This window comes from Notechis scutatus, chromosome 3 (assembly GCF_049901735.1).
Source record: "Notechis scutatus isolate UNSWTSFEM ecotype Mainland chromosome 3, rNotScu1.2, whole genome shotgun sequence".
Lineage (NCBI taxonomy): Eukaryota > Metazoa > Chordata > Lepidosauria > Squamata > Elapidae > Notechis > Notechis scutatus.
This window is the reverse complement of record NC_142011.1, coordinates 208,806,998-208,823,031: the sequence shown is the minus strand read 5'-3', so window position 1 is coordinate 208,823,031 and position 16,034 is coordinate 208,806,998. Positions and strand designations below refer to the sequence as shown.

The 16,034-nt window shown below is 49.8% G+C and overlaps 1 protein-coding gene across 1 annotated transcript in view; it reads right to left on the bottom strand.

Moving 5' to 3' along the window:
* ZC3H3 (zinc finger CCCH-type containing 3) overlaps nucleotides 1-16,034 on the bottom strand; it is a 233,021-nt gene that overhangs the window by 46,971 nt on the left and 170,016 nt on the right. The window contains exons 6-8 of the mRNA XM_087962274.1: nucleotides 15,003-15,090; nucleotides 10,087-10,245; nucleotides 5,298-5,367 (exon numbers count right to left, since the gene is read on the bottom strand). Of these exons, the coding sequence (XP_087818400.1) occupies nucleotides 5,298-5,367; nucleotides 10,087-10,245; nucleotides 15,003-15,090 (317 nt within the window). The remainder of the gene's footprint in view (nucleotides 1-5,297; nucleotides 5,368-10,086; nucleotides 10,246-15,002; nucleotides 15,091-16,034) is intronic.

The following is a 16,034-nucleotide window of genomic DNA, read 5'->3' as shown; positions in this document are numbered from 1 at the left end:
TGTCTGGAATAGTGTAGGGTCTCCTGCTTGAGCAGGGAGAGCTGGACTAGATGACCTCGGAGGTCCCTTGAAATGGCTGGATGCTCCCTCCGGGCACCTGGGTGGGAAAGGGGCCTTCAAAGACAAGGGGGCTCCGGTCAGGTGTGCAGGAAGATCCAAGCCTCGTCGTGGCAGGAGCCCCTCATGCCTGCGGGAGGAATTAACTCCGCGGCTGCTCTCTTTCGGCTCCCGCTTTGATAAACGAGGCGGCCGCCACCTTTTCCTGGTAATTACCAGGTTAACAGGAAGCTGCAGGATCAGGTGCAGAAGTCAGGCCGTCCTGCGGGGCAGCCGCCTCTCCCACGGCTATAAATCACCAGCAAGCGGTTCTCCCCTACGCAGGGGGTGCCTGGACCAGATGCAGGGGGGGGGCAACTCCAGGAATGAATGTGGGGGGCAGATATGCACCATCCCCAAAAGACGAAGCTCTCGGGTTGCATCGTTCTGCGCCGGACAAGCAAAGGGAATTCTCCCTCCATTTGCAAAGGTGGCAGGGATGTTTCTCTGTTTCCTACTATCTATGTGGGTCTGTCCATGCATAATTTTGCATGTGTGTGTGTGTGTGTGTGTGTGTGTGTGTGTGTGTGCATGTGTGTGTATTTTGTCATGCTTATATGTAGCGTCTGTTGGAGGCGGTGACCCTTTTAAGAGTGGGCGGGCCACCAAATTTCATTTTAACGTACGCCGATTAGTGTGCATTCAAAGTGACAATGAAGTTTCTATTCCATCTACTCCATCTATCCAAAAATAAAACGACAGCAAGAACGTATGTGAGGGGAAGGGGAAGGGAGGGAGGGAGGGAGGGAGGAAGGAAGGAGAAGAGGGAGAGGAAAGAAGGAAGGAAGGAAGGAAGGAAGGAAGGAAGGAAGGAAGGAAGGAAGGAAGGAAGGAAGGAAGGAAGGAAGGAAGGAAAGAGAGAGAGAGAAAGAGAGAAAGGAAGAAAGAAAAAGGAAGGAAGGGAGAGGGAAGAAAGAAAGAAAAAGAAGAAAGGGTAGATAAAATAAAATATGAAAATGGAAAACAGTATATATAAAAGTTAAAAATGAAAAGAAAGCAAGAGCATATGTAAGTTGGGGAAAAGAAAGGAGAGAAGGAAGAAAGGATGGAAAAGAAAGAAAGAGAAAAAGAAAAAGGAAGGAAGAAAGGAGAGGAAGAAGGAAGGAAGGAAGGAAGGAAGGAAGGAAGGAAGGAAGGAAGGAAGGAAGGAAGGAAGGAAGGAAGGAAGGAAGGAAGGAAGGGCAGATAAAATAAAATATGAAAATAGAAAACAGTATATATAAAAGTTAAAAATGAAAAGAAAGCAAGAGCATATGTACGTTGGGGAAGAGAAGGGAGAGAAAGAAGATAAAATGGGCCTTCCGGAAATACCTAAAGTGCCGAAACGGGCCCGTTTTTCAGCCTCCCAAGACTACAGGGGCTTCCCTCAAGCCTCCGGGTGGGCAAAAACGGCCTCAAACAAGCCAAAAATCAGCTGGGAGGCACACTCATGTGCAGTGCGGGTAAGGGGGCAGGGCGGGGGTGTTGTGTGTGCATGTGCGGGGGTGGGGCATTGAATTGTGGATGACAGCACACACACGCTTTCGGCACACCGCAACAAAAAGCTTCGCCATCACTGGAATAGGGAGTGCATCTGTCTTCTGCAGAACTGATATGGCGCATCACTCCGCCTCCCGTTAAGATTTCAGCCGATTTGAATCTCACGAATGAAGGCAGATCGATGCGTCCCAGGGATCCAATCTGGGTCAGTCCCAGGGACCAGAGCTTTGATGACCGACCCAGATGGGATCTTGCCCATTTAAATCTTTTCCTTGCTGTTTTCGGGGAGGCCATGTGGAGTTCCTCGCCAAACCAGGCCTCGGGGAGAGGAGGCGGCCTTGAACGAACGTAGCCAGCTGCAGGGGGGGGAAATAAATAAATAGGCAGTTTCTCATCCTGCTGGCACATCTGGATAGCTGGGCTTTCCCTGCTGGGTCAGCAGCTGTGCAGAGCCAAGTTAGAGACAGATGAATGGAGTTGGAAGAGGACCTTGGAGGTCATTGAGCACAACCCCCACCCTAGCACGAGACCCTACACCATTTCTGACAAATGGCAGTCCAGCCTCCAGGGTGAAGCTCCCACAACTTACTTTCTTTCTTTCTTTCTTTCTTTCTTTCTTTCTTTCTTTCTTTCTTTCTTTCTTTCTTTCTTTCTTTCTTTCTTTCTTTCTTTCTTTTCTTTCTTTTCCTTCTTTCTATCTTTCTCTCCCTTTCTCTTTCTTTCTTTCTTTCCTTCTTTCTGTCTTTCTTTCTCTCTCTCTCCTTCCTTCCTTCCTTCCTTCCTTCCTTCCTTCCTTCCTTCCTTCCTTCCTTCCTTCCTGCCTACCTACCTACCTACCTACCACCTATCTATCAGATTAACAGAGTTGGAAGGCACCTTGTAGGTCATCTAATCCAACCCCCCCCCAAGCAGGAGACCCTTCACCATTTCTGACAAATGGCAGCCCAGTCTCTTCTTGAAAGCCTCCAGTGATGAAGCTCCCACAACTTCTGAAGGCAACTTCTGTTCCATTGGTTGATGGTTCTCACGGTCAGAAAGTTTCTCCTTATTTCCAGGTTGAATTTCTCCTTGTTCAGTTTCCATCCATTATTCCTTGTCTGGCCTTCGGGTGCCTTGGAGAATAGCTTGACCTCTTCCTCCTCTCTGTGGCAGCCCCTCAAATATTGGAAGGCTGCTCTCCTGTCTCCCCTGGTCCTTCTCTTCCCTAGACCAGCCAGGCCCAGTTCCTGCAACCGTTCAGCCTGCTTGGAGGGAGGTTCCCCCAAAGGCTTCAGCTGGACAGCTTTGAATCCACGTGACCCTTTCTAAGGTTGCAAGAAAGGGGAGGGGGTTCCTTTGGCTAATGGGGACCTGTCTGTTGTGCGGGGTTTTGTTTCTCGCAAGAGGCAGGTTCTCGGAACTTCTCGCCCAGAGTCTTCGGGGTTCTGGTGAGCAGGATGAGATCTTGTCCCAAAGGTGCTTTTTCGAGAGGCAACTGGACTTTGTTTTTCTTTGAAGGTGTTTCTCTTCTCATCCCAGAAGCTTCTTCGGCTCCCAACAGATGGTGGGGAAGGGAAGGATTGATATTCCTTGCAGACACAGCTGGTCATTTGCCTCCTTTTAGAGGGTCCTTGAGGCCACCTGGGCCACATGACCCAGATAAACCTCCAAGTGGTCTCAAGGACTCTCTCACGGAGGCCAAATGACAGGAGCTCACCCCCATCACGAGGCGCTCAGGTCTCAAACCTGGCCTGCCAGCTTTCCAGCCAACGAATAGAGTTGGAGGGGATCTTGGAGGTCTTCTAGTCCAGCCCAGGATCTTAACCGCTGAGCCACCGTGCGGCCCCTATATTATAGGGTAGCTAGGATCAACTTCTGGAATGCTGAGCTTGGAGGGTGTCGTCGGGTCCCTGTCGAAGCCTGAATCTGCTGAGGAGGAAGATGAGCTGGAACTGGAGCCTCCTGAGACGGTGGGGGCGGTTTCGTTGGCTTCGGAGGAAAATGGGGGAGAGCGGGCCAAATCAGACCAGGGCCTCTCAGGATTGGGACGGCGTGAGGCAGGGAAGAAGGAGGGCAGGATGACCAAGAGAGACTAAGCAGTGAGCAGGAGAGACACAGCTCAGGCGAGGAGCAAGGACCACCCCCTCCTGATCCGAGAGCACGGAGAGTGGAGAGGAGGTGGGAACAGCACAGACTGACTCGAGTACTCGGGAGGAGAGCGTCCCGCCCCTCTCCACAAGGCACAATTGGGGGCTGAGGCTTAAGGAGACGCTGTGGGGAGGGGCCTTCCTTCCTTCTTCCCTCTCCTTCCTTCCTTCCTTTCTTCCTTCCTTCTTCCCTCTCCTTCCTTCCTTCCTTCCTTCTTCCCTCTCCTTCCTTCCTTCCTTTCTTCCTTCCTTCTTCCCTCTCCTTTCTTCCTTCCTTTGTCTTTTTCTCTTTCTTTCTTTTCCTTCACTGTCGGGAACAAAGCTGAATTCATGGAGGGTTGTGTGCTGTTGCCGACGTTGGACGTTTCCTGGACTTCTTGCTTTGTTTCTTCCTTCCTGGATTAGTTTTCCTTGTTCCTTGGCTTCCTGGACTCATTGACTGTTCTGACCCAAACCTGGTTCCAAGGAAACCAACACCAGACGGAGGTAACAGCAAAACCTTTTCATGATTCTTTACGAATTCAATTCCTTCAAGATTAAAAGGCTGCTTCAAACTAATCGTCTCCGATAAGAACGAGCCTTGCCGAGGTCGTCCAAGGCTGCCAAGAACAGTAGATAAAGTTACTAAGAAATAGTTCAAACACAAAGAGTCTCCAAACACCAACCAAGATAGTCCAAACTTCCACAAGGGTTGAAGGGCAAGAACTTCTTTGCTTCCTGCAAAGGAGCCAACCCCGAAGGCTGGCTTTTATCCCTTACAGCCTTACTCCCGAGTCGCCCGTGCTGCTGCAGCTGCTCTTTCCTTCAAGCAGCCCTGCACACATGCACACTTGGCACAGGCTCCTCAGGGGACTCTTCCTCACTGCTGCCAGCCTCCACAATCTCCGAAGGCAGCACTCCACTCCCTGGTGGTCCTGGCCCCATCCCTGCATCACACGCAGGCCCTTCATCCGAGTCGTCGCTCTCCGAGACCTCAGCTGTCCGCACCTGCTGCTAGTGAACCACTACATTGACTTATTCCCTTGCCCCGCTGGATTTCATGCTTTGCAGCCATTGGCTGCTAGGGGTGTGTGTGTGTGTGTGTGTGATCACTTTGCTCTGGGACTTGCCAGAAACGTGGGAATGTTTGGGGTAAAGTTGGAGCAATAAAGGGGCATTTTGAATTGTGTTGCCTCTGTGCCACGCCCCGGGTCATCACAGTTGTTTAAACTGTATTTTTTTTTTCTTTTTGCATGGCCAAGGTGCCAGTCAGCCTGGAGGTACATCTACTTGTGCAGGAAGGTGTGTGTGTGTGTGTTGGCCAGGGCCTCAACCGCTCTATCCTTTATCCCCGTAATCCCTACTACAGAATGGCAGGCAGGCAGCCCCAGTTGCTGCCGAGGGGCACGCGGATGCGGGCCAAACGCTTCAAGTTGGTGCAAGAGACACGCTCTGCTCTCATTAGGAGCACGCGTCCCCGTAACTGTGGGAAAATGCTTCGGCGGGGGAATGCGCAAATGAACGAGATTAGAAAGCGTCCAGAAGCATTTTTCACCCCTGCTCTCCTCCCCGACGGGCTGCTGAGAGAGAGCCACTTAGCGACCGAGACAAACCAACCTTGTCCTTCGAAATCTTGTGCGCAAAGGGACACGTCCCATCCGTCTTCTTGCAGGCGCCGCGGAGGAATCTGTCAAGGGGATCAAAGGGAGGCTCGACTTAGGAGGATACAGAGAGTAAGAAAGAAGAGCTCCTCGGCTTATGACCACAAACTGGGACCCGGAATTTCCAATGCTAAAGAAAGGTGAAGTTTAAGTGGTTTGTGCCTGATTTTATAACTTTTTTTTTTTTTAACTACAGTTGTTAAGCCAAACACAGCAGTTGTAGAAGGAGAGAGCATTGGTGACAGAGTCAAGAGAGGAACAAGCCCGGAGTCGTGACGTTTCTCACAAATGGTCTTCTAACTCTTAACCTTGCGCCAATTTAGTGCCAACCATTAATTGACTAAATCCCTGTGCAGGGGGCATAAGCCACAAATGGGGAGTGGAAGGATTGATCCTCCTTGCAGACAGCTGGTCATTTGCATCCTTTTAAAGAGTCCCTGAGACCACTTGGAGGTTTGTCTCGGAGTGGTGCAAATGGGAGCCTTCTTGGGACGTCGGAAAGGACTGTGGTTGTGGAGGTGTGTTTTCTGCAGGATGTTTTTTTCTGCCCTGTCTCCATTCAATGTTGAACATCCTACAGAAAGCACAACTCCACAACACGCTCCTTTCAACCGTTCCAAGAACACACCCATTTGCACTACTCAGGTGACCCTGAGGACACAGGCAAACCTCCAAATGGTCTCAACGACTCACTCAAAGGATACAAATGACCAACTGCATGCAAGGAGTCTCAATCCCTCCATTCCCCACTATCCCTGTCAGAGCCGAAGAAGCTTCTGGGATGAGAAGCGAAATGTCTTCGAAGAACAAAAAACAAGAAAGTCCAGTGATCTCCTGGACAACCCTGGCCTGGATGATGGAGAATCTCTACAGACTTGTAGCTATACAATTTGGAATGAACCTCCTCCGAATGGTGTGGGAGCAGGAAAGGGATATTCCTAGAGGAAAAACTGCAGACTGCAGGAATCATTAGCACTACTCGGGTGTCGCTGAGCACACAGGGAAACCTCCAAGTGGCCTCAACCAATCTTTCAAGGGATGCAAATGACCAGCTGTCTGCAAGGAATATAAATCCTTCCATCCTTCACTCAGAGCTGAAGAAGCTTCTTGGGTGAGAAGAAAAAACGTCTTCAAAGAAAAAAAAAATCAGAAAGTCCAATTGCCTCTTGGGGGGAAAAAGCACCTTTGGGACAACCCTGGCCTGGATGATGGGGACTGTCCATAGACAGGAGGGCAACTGGGCTTCCTGGTTTCTCTTCGAAGACGTTTCGCTTCTCATCCCAGAAGCTTCTTCAGCTCTGACCGGATGGTGAGGAAAGGAAGGAAGCATGGCCCAACATAGGAGAATAAACCCATCGGGGCAACATTCAGCACTTCCACCTGCATTTATAGGACGAAAGCCTCTCTTTGGAAGACAACAAAGTCCTCATTTTGGACAGAGAGGACCGCTGGTTTGGAAGAGGGGTCCAAGAGGCCATCTGTGCCCCAACTAAACAGCCCTCCATCAACACAGGGGGCGGTTCCAAGAAGGCTCCACACCCGTTGGCACCACTTAAGTGACTCTGAGATAAACCTCCAAGCGGTCTCAACGACCGTCTAAAAGGATGCAAATGACCAGCTGTCTTGCAAGAAGTATAAATCCTTCCATTCCCCGCCATCCGGTCAGAGCTGAAGAAGCTTCTTGGATGATAAGTGAAACCTCTTCAAAGAAAATCCAGAAAGTTTAGGTGCCTCTTTAAAAAAGCACCTCTGGGACAACTGAAGAGATAAACAAACCTCCAAGTGGCCTCAACGACCCTCTAAAAGGATGCAAATGACCAGCTCTGTCTGCAAGAAGGATAAATCTTTCCCTTCCCCTCCATCCAGTCAGAGCTGAAGAAGCTTCTGGGATGAGAAGAGAAACGTCTTCAAAGAGAAACGAGGAAGTCCAGTTGCCTCCTGTCTATGGAGATTCCCTATCATCCAGGTCAGGGTTGTCCCACTTTTTTTTTTAAGAGGCAAGTGGACTTTCTGGGTTTTTTTTCGTTGAAGACGTTCGCTTCTCATCCAAGAAGCTTCTTCAGCTCTGACCGGATGCCGGGGAATGGAAGGATTTGTGCTCCTTGTAGAGAGTCGTTGAGGCCACTTGGAGGTTTACCTGTGTCCTCAGGGTCACCTGAGTGGTGCAAATGGGTGTGGGGAGCCTCCTTGGAACTGCTTAAAGGACTGCGTTGTAGTTACATTTGCACTACTCAGGTGACCCTGAGGACACAGACAAACCTCCAAGTGGCCACAACGACCCTCTAAAAAGGATGCAAATGACCAGCTGTGTTTGCAAAGAGCATAGATCCTTCCATTCTGCACCATGCAGTCAGAGCTGAAGAAGCTTCTGGGATGAGAAGTGAAATGTCTTCCAAGAAAAACCCAGAAATTCCCAGTTGCCTCCTTAAAAAAAGCACCTTTGGGACAACCAGGACCTGGATGGCTGAGAACCTCCATCAACATTTAAAGGGGAGAAAGCATTTTTTTTTTTAAAGTCCAGAAAATCCAGATAACATCTGGAAGGGGCTCAGAGAGGCTCCACCCCGATTCACTGGAGCCTCAGGACAAGGAGATACAGCAAAAAAATCAGACTTGCAAGTTTCCAGGATTACGGGCTGTCCTTGCCTTACAACATTCATTTAGTGACTGAAGTCGCGAGGGCACTAAAAGGAAGGGGCTTCTGATTGTTTCACACGCAGTCGCCAGATCAACATTGGGATGCTTGGCAACTGGCCTGGACTTACGTCGGGTTACGGGGTCCCAGGGTCACGTGATTCCTCTTTTGCAATCTTCCAACAAGCCAAGTCCATGGGGAAACCCCAGGTTCACTTAACCAATGTAACCCCCTGCAGTGATTCGCTTAACGAGGGTGGCAAGAAAGGTGGTGAAATTCACTGTCTTGTTTAGCAGGAGGACTACTGGGATGAACGGTGGTCGTAAGTCCGAGGGCTACCTATATTTAAAAGACTAAACTGTGTTGAGAAACTAGAGCGGGGTTCCTCAACCGTGGTCACTTTCAGAGAGGGGTGGACTTCGACGCTCAGAATTCCCCAGCCAGAATTCTGGGAGTTAAAAGTCAGAATCTGAACAGAGCTGGAAGGGACCTTGGAGGTCTTCTAGTCCAGCCCCCCCCTCCCCTGCTCAAAGAGGAGACCTTAGACCAGAGATCTCCAACCTTGGCCACTTTAAGACTTGTGGACTTCAACTCCCAGAATTCTCCAGCCAGCAACCTTGGCCACTTTAAGACTTGTGGACTTCAACTCCCAGAATTCTCCAGCCAGCAACCTTGGCCACTTTAAGACTTGTGGACTTCAACTCCCAGAATTCTCCAGCCAGCAACCTTGGCCACTTTAAGACTTGTGGACTTCAACTCCCAGAATTCTCCAGCCAGCAACCTTGGCCACTTTAAGACTTGTGGACTTCAACTCCCAGAATTCTCCAGCCAGCAACCTTGGCCACTTTAAGACTTGTGGACTTCAACTCCCAGAATTCTCCAGCCAGCAACCTTGGCCACTTTAAGACTTGTGGACTTCAACTCCCAGAATTCTCCAGCCAGCAACCTTGGCCATTTTAAGACTTGTGCACTTCAACTCCCAGAATTCCCCAGCCAGCAACCTTGGCAATTTTAAGACTGGTGGACTTCAACTCCCAGAATTCTCCAGCTAGCAACCTTGGCCACTTTAAGACTTGTGGACTTCAACTCCCAGAACTCCCGCCAGAACCACTCTCTAGCCAGCAGAGCTGGCTGGAGAATTCTGGGAGTTGAAGTCCACAAGTCTTAAAGTGGCCAAGGTTGGAGACCTCTGCCTTAGACCATTTCAGTCCAGTCTCTTCTTAAAAATCTCCAGTGATGAAGCACCCACAACTTCTGGAGGAAACCTATTCCATTCCTCTGTTTCTCTCCCTCTACAGATTAACAGAAGTGGGACCTTATAGGTCATCTAGTCCAACCCCCTCCACCCACCCCATTTCTGACAGAGGGGCAGCCCAGTCTCTCCTTAAAATCCTCCACTGATGAAGCTTCCCACAACTTCTGGTGGCAAATTGTTCCCCTGGTTCATTGTCCTCCCTGTTTTAAAGTTTCTCTTACAGGTTGCTTCTCTCCTTGGTTAGTTTCCACCCGTTGCTGCTTCTCCTGCCCTTCTGGTGCTTTGGACAATAAATGGACCCCTACTCAAATACTGAAATACTTCTATCACGTCCCTCGCTTAGTCCTTCTTTGCTCTAGACTGGCCAAACCCAAATCCCGCCACTGTTTCTTCATCTGTTCTCCTAAGTCATACGGTTCATATGCCCGCCCATCTGAAAGGGGCCAAGGTTGACAAACACTCCTCGGGGTATTACAAGGTGAGATTGCAGGTGGTTAGGTAACCTCTAATTTTTAGCTTTTAGAGCAGGGGTTCCCAACCTGGGGGTGCGAGACGATATTCCAGGGGGTGCGAGAAAAGTCCAGGTAAATAATAGGATATTGGCTATACGTTGGCATTTTTATTTATTATGCAATGGATTAACTTGGCTTTCATTTTAGAGTTAAGTATCGTTATTTAGTGGCCGTCACATACACAGCTGAAACGATTCAATCCTACCATCTATTTAACGCCTTCAGTAGTTCCTAAAGTCTAAATTTCAGGGGGTTGCGCGGTTCGAGTGAAATTTCTTTAGGAGTGCGGGGCGAAAAAAAAGGTTGGGAACCCCTGATTTAGAGGAAGACAAAAGCAAGAGACCTGGTGCACACAGCCACTTTCTCGGGGTCGTGGATGTACGGGCAGCTCTCCCCGCGGTTGCATTTCCCAAAGCGGTTGTAGTACATGCAGTATTCCTTCTTTCGCTCCTTCCGCAGCTTGGCCTGACGGATGATGGCGAGGCTCCGTTGCACAGCGCGGCTGCAGGGAGGCAGAGAAGCAGAGAGGAGAGATCAGGGTTAGCCAGGCCTTTGCAGAGTTACAATCACAGAATAACAGGAAGGGACCTTGGAGGTCTTCTAGTCCAACCCGCTGCTCAAGACGGAAATCCTATAACCGGGATGGCAAACTTATGGCACACGTGAGCCATTTGTGCTGGCACGCGAGCCGCAGGCCAACTTACCTCACTGTGTATGCGTGCGCCTCACGGCTGATTTTACGGCTGGTTTGAGGCCTTTTGGCCTCCCAGAGGCTTGAAAAAAAAAACCTCTGCAGGCTTTGCGGGATGAATAATAGGCCTGTTTCATCACTTCCTGTAATATCGGAAGTGACGAAACGGGCCTATTATTTGTCCTGCAAAGCCTGCAGAGGCTTTTTTCAAGCCTCTGGGAGGCCGAAAAAGGCCTCAAACCAGCCAAAAATCAGATGTGAGGCGTAGTGCAGGTAAGGGGCAATGTGTGTGTGTGGGAGGGGGAATTGTGCGCACATGCACAGGTAGCACGGAGGGGGCGTGCATTGCCTTCTGGGTGCTGGCACACGAGCTTCACAAATTTTGGCACAGGAGCCCAAAAATATTAGCCACCCCTGTCCTGTAACATTTTAGACCAGGGGTGTCCAACCTTGGCAACTTTAAGACTTGTGGACTTCAACTCCCAGAGTTCCTCAGCCAGCAAAGCTGGCTGAGGAACTCTGGGAGTTGAAGTCCACAAGTCTTAAAGTTACCAAGGTTGGACACCCTGTTTTAGACAAATGGCTGTCCAATTTCTTCTTAAAAGCCTCCAGTGATGGGAGCACCCAGAATTTATGCAGGCAAGGCGTTGCATTGAAAAATTGTTCTCACTGTCAGTGGGGATACAGAATAACAGGGTTGGAAGGGACCTCAGAGGTCTTCTAGTCCAGCCCCTGCTCAAGAAGGAAACCCTATAACATTCTGGACAAATAGCTGTCCCATCTCTTCTTGAAAACTTCCATAACATCAGAAGGCCAGGTCTTAAAGCAGTAAGGGAGGGGGATCCCCAAACTTTTGGGTTTTCGGGCCCTGCCAAGGTTCAGAGGGATTCCCTGGGAGCATGGAGAGCCCCCCCCCCACCCCCCACCCCAAAATCATCTTGCCTTTAGAAGTTGTAGGGGCTCCTATCCCTGGTGGTTTTTTTATGAAGAGACTGGACAACCGCTTGTCTGGAGTTCTGGAGGCAATGCTGTTCCACTGTAGTATTATTAGTTCTTAGGATCAATGGGGATTCAGAATAAGCAGAGGTTGGAAGGGACCTTGAAGATCATCTAGTCCAACCCTCTGCTCAAGAAGGAAATCCTATTTCATTTTAGGCAAATGACTGTCCGGTCTCTTCTTGAAAACCTCCAGGGATGGAACACTCACAATGTGTCCTGCCCCTGGCGGAGACGGACTCTGAGGGAGAGGAGGAACAGCGGACAGGGAGTGGAAGTGGGGCTCCGGAGGTGGTGGAGGAGGCTGGGGAAGGGCAGAGGCCGGCTGAGCAGTCAGAGGAGGACCCAGGCACATCCCCTCTCCATCCTAGGTCACGCAGGGAGGAGAGGATCAGGGAAAAGCGAGGTCTACTTGGGAGGAGAGGGCCTTGATCCTCTTCATGGGCTGCAGCTGTGACAACGGGATAAGAGGACGGACACGCGTACGGACCAACGCTGGAAACAAAGCATGGAAATATCTCTAGTTTATGGTTCCTCTCTTGAGTTTGGCATTCTTCCCAGTGTGTGTTATCTGTGGACGTCCTCCAGCCCTTATCTTGCCTGGTTTGTGTTGCTTTTTTCCTTCTTCTTGTAACTGTTTGTGTGGGAGTTTTTTTGTCTTCCATCAAAGATATTTGAAACTTGGAAGCAAAGTGAAGGAATAAAAGGGGCTTCACCTGTTTTCTGTGACCGTGTTTGTTTAGTATCCCACCCTGGGTCATCACACCACCCCGGGAACCACTGTAAGGAGAGGAATACCTGTAGTGTGAGAAGCGGGGTGAGCGGGGGGAGGAAGGAGGGAAAGGGAAGCTAGAAGGCAGGAAAACAAAGGACAAGACGTTCTACTAATGAATTGTTCTTACTGAGAACGGGGATACAGAATAAGCAGAGTTGGAAGGGACCTTGGAGGTCTTCTAGTCCAACCCCACGCTAAAGAAGGAAAGCCTATTACATTTTAGACAAATGGTGGTCCAATGTCTTCTTGAAAATCTCCGGTGATGGAGAATCCACAACTTCTGGAGGGAAGGAGTCCTCACTGTTAGGAAATTTCTCCTTAATTCTAAGTTATCTCTCCCCAATATTTTTTTGGGGGGTGGGGGGTGGGGGGTAGGGGGTGTAGACAGGGTGGGTCAGGGAAGAAAAAAAATGAAGCAGACCCACCACCCAAATTAGAAACAGAAATTATGTGGGGGGGACGGAGAACAGGTTGAAATTTCACGAGAACGGGGAACTCCGTCCATCCAGACGGCGTATAATGTGGGTATCGATCACTTTAATTCACTCAGTATTGAGTAGCCAACCGTTGGAACGACATTATTAAAGCATTTATTGAAAAGAGCAGGGACAACCCCTCTGGGTGCTGGTAACATTCGAGCCATTCTTTCAGTAGCGGTGGGGTAAATACCTAGCAGTGGTATTCATTAATTTGGGCATTGTTAACCTGCATCGGCTCCCTCGCCGGGATTAAATTACTGCGCTGTATAAATATGTATTAAAACCTCCCTGGGAGCCTCTCTTGGTGTTCTTGGCTCAAGGCAGCTGCCAACCTCCAAAATTCACTTGGAAAGGCAAGAAAATAAAGAGAATTTGGAAAGAGGAAATCTGAGCCGAAGCGAAGTGAACCGCTGTAAGCCCCTCTTCGACTTAAGGGAAGGGGCTGTGGATGAGAGGTTCGATGGCTCCCAGGACACAGAGCGATGGGTCTTGGCTCCTCACTGGCCACTCCACGAAGGAAATGGGATTTGATAACTAGAAGCATCTGATATTTGGGTTCCTGGGACAAATTGTCACAGCACCTCGAGGCTAATTTTCAATTAATTTATTTGATTTTCATCCCACCTTTATGGCTTTAGAAGTAACTCAAGGGGGCAAGTAGAGCTGGTGCTCCGTCCTCCTCCTAATTTCCCCACAACAACAATGCAGTCAGGTACGTTGGGCTGCGCCAAAGAGACTGACTCAAACTCACCCAGCAGGCTTTCCTGTCTAAGGCAGGACTAGAGAACTCACCGACTCCTGGTTTCTCGGTTAACCAATATTACACCAAACTGGCTCTAAATCTGGGATGTTCGTCTGTGCCAACTGCTGACTGAGTGGATCCTGCCCCGTTTCAGTTGCCTTCGGGCACCAGGCCCCCGACCAGGCACGTGCTAAGGCTGGGACCTGATGGGAACCGTTTTGGGAATCCCAGGCCCTTTGAAAGGGGATCCTGAGCGTTCAATGATCTGGAGATTTTATAGCATGGCTGCCCCCCCAATGGCTGCCTGCCACCCTCTTAAAGCAAGGACAGAAGCAACCTAGGACAAAGGAGCAATTTCCGGACAGCGACAACAATTAACCAGTGGAACAGCTGGCCACCAGAGGTTATAAATGCTTCCACACTGGAAGTGGTTCAGAAGAGACTGGACAGTCTGAAACAGCCTAAGGTCTCCTGCTTGAGTAGGGGGTTGGGCTAGAAGACCTCCGAGGTCCCTCCCAACTCTGTCATTCTGTTATCCCATCCGAAGAACAGCTGCAGAAACTGGGTACGTCTAGTTTAATGAAAAGAAGGACTAGGGGGGTGACATGATAGCAGTCTTCCAATCTCTCAGGGGCTGCCCCAAAGAAGAGGGAGTCAAGCTACTCTCCAAAGCACCAGAAGGCAGGAGAAGAAGCAATGGAGGGAAACTAACCAAGGAGAGAAGCAACCTAGAACTAAGTGTTGTGGCCAGACAGCGGCCAGTGGAGCTGGCAGCAGAGTCGGACAGTGAGGAGGTTGGGGAGGAACATGGGCCAATCCCGGAGTCTGGGGAAGTCTCGGATGAGGGCTCTGCGTCGGAGGCAGAGATGGAGCCAGGGCTGTCCGACAGCTATCAGCTGCCTTTGGAGTCGGAGATCAGTAGGGAAGAAGAACAGCTGGAGCCTGTTCCCAGTGTGCACATGCACAAAGCTGCCAGAGGAAGGGAAAAGTTAAGGAACAAGGGCTGACTCGGGAGTAAAGGCTCAGGTGGATGGTGAATGGCCCCTCCCAGAGGAAATAAAAGAGGAGCAAAAGGGGAGTAGTGTTTGCAGGAGACAATTAGTTCCATTCATTAGGGCGAAGATCTGTTCCTGACTTCTTGCCAAGTCACTGCTGCTACAGCATGGCGTTTGGAAGCTATCGGCCTGGCAACTCTCCCAGCCTGATAAAAGGTCTGTAGTTGTGAAATCTCATGAAAGACTGTTGGCCGGCACTTTGCTGGAGAGGAATTTCTTTTATAAACTAAATAAAAGGGTTTTGTTTTTTTAATCAGGACGAGGAGTTGGCTTCATGATCTTGGGAAGCCTCGGTCAGAACACTAAGGAGGAATTTAACCAGTGGAACGACTTGCCACAAGAAGTTGTGAAAGCTCCAACGCTGGAAGGTTTTTAAGAAGAGCGCGGACAAGCATTGGTATAGGGTTTCCTCCCTGAGCAGGGGTTGGACTAGAAGACCTCCAAGGACCCTTCCAACTCTGTTATTCTGTTCTGTTCATGTGCGCCTAGGACTCCAGGGGTCTTTCAAGAACGCGACTGACCTGGCAATGTAGCGGCTGGTGATCGACCGGTTTGGCCAGCTTGGTGGAGAATACGCGGAAGCGCCAGGCGCCGAGTCTGTCCGGGATGCTGCAGGAGAGAAAGAGAACCAGTTCATCCCTAGGTATTAACACGGAAGTAGGCTTTGCAGGTTCTCCTCGACTTATGACCATTCATTTAGTGACTGTTTGAAGCTACATTGGAACTGAAAAAGAAAAGAGTTTCGTGAGCGTTGTTCCACAGTTATGACCATCGCCGCTTCCCCGCGGCCATGCGATCAAAATCTGGGCACTTTTGTCGCCGGGAGTATTTTTTTTACGATGGTCGCACTGTGACCCGGAATTGTGTGTTCCCCTTTTGCGACCGTTCCAACCAGCTTGTCATGCCCCTGTCGGAGTCTGAATCTGAGGAGGAAGAGCTGACAGGAAGGGGGAGGGGGCTGCATTGGCTGTGGAGGAGGGCTGGGGAAGGGCGAAGTCCGGCTGGGCAAAGCAGGGAAGAGGTAGAACAAGGGAGAGGGAGTCCAGAGGAAGATCCAGGCCCATCCCCTTCTTCATCCTAGGGCACGCAGGGAGGAATGGAGAAGGGAGCAAGTTGGGTTGCATGGCTTACGGGGGAGGAAAGGGCCCTGATTCCCTTCACTAGGCACACCTGGGAATGAGAGTTTAAAAGTAATGCAGGCTGACTTCAGGAGGTCCTCAAACTTGGCAACTTTTAAGACTTGTGGACTTCATCTCCCAGAATTCCCTAAGCCAAAAGCTTTTCTTTAAATGGAGTTTTATTTTACAGCAAGGACAATAATGTTTCAAAGTATATAGATTGGTGAAGTTCGATAGGCAGGAGAGGATTTGGGATGCTGTAAATCAGGTGCCTCCAAATTTAGCACCTTTAAGACTTGTGGACTTCAACCTCCCAGAATTCCCCGGCCAGCTTTGCTTGCAGTTTTCTTTAAATGGAGTTTTGTTTTCGAGCAAGGACAGTAATTTTTTTAAAGTTATACATTTGGTAAAGTTTGAATAGCAGGGCAGGATTTG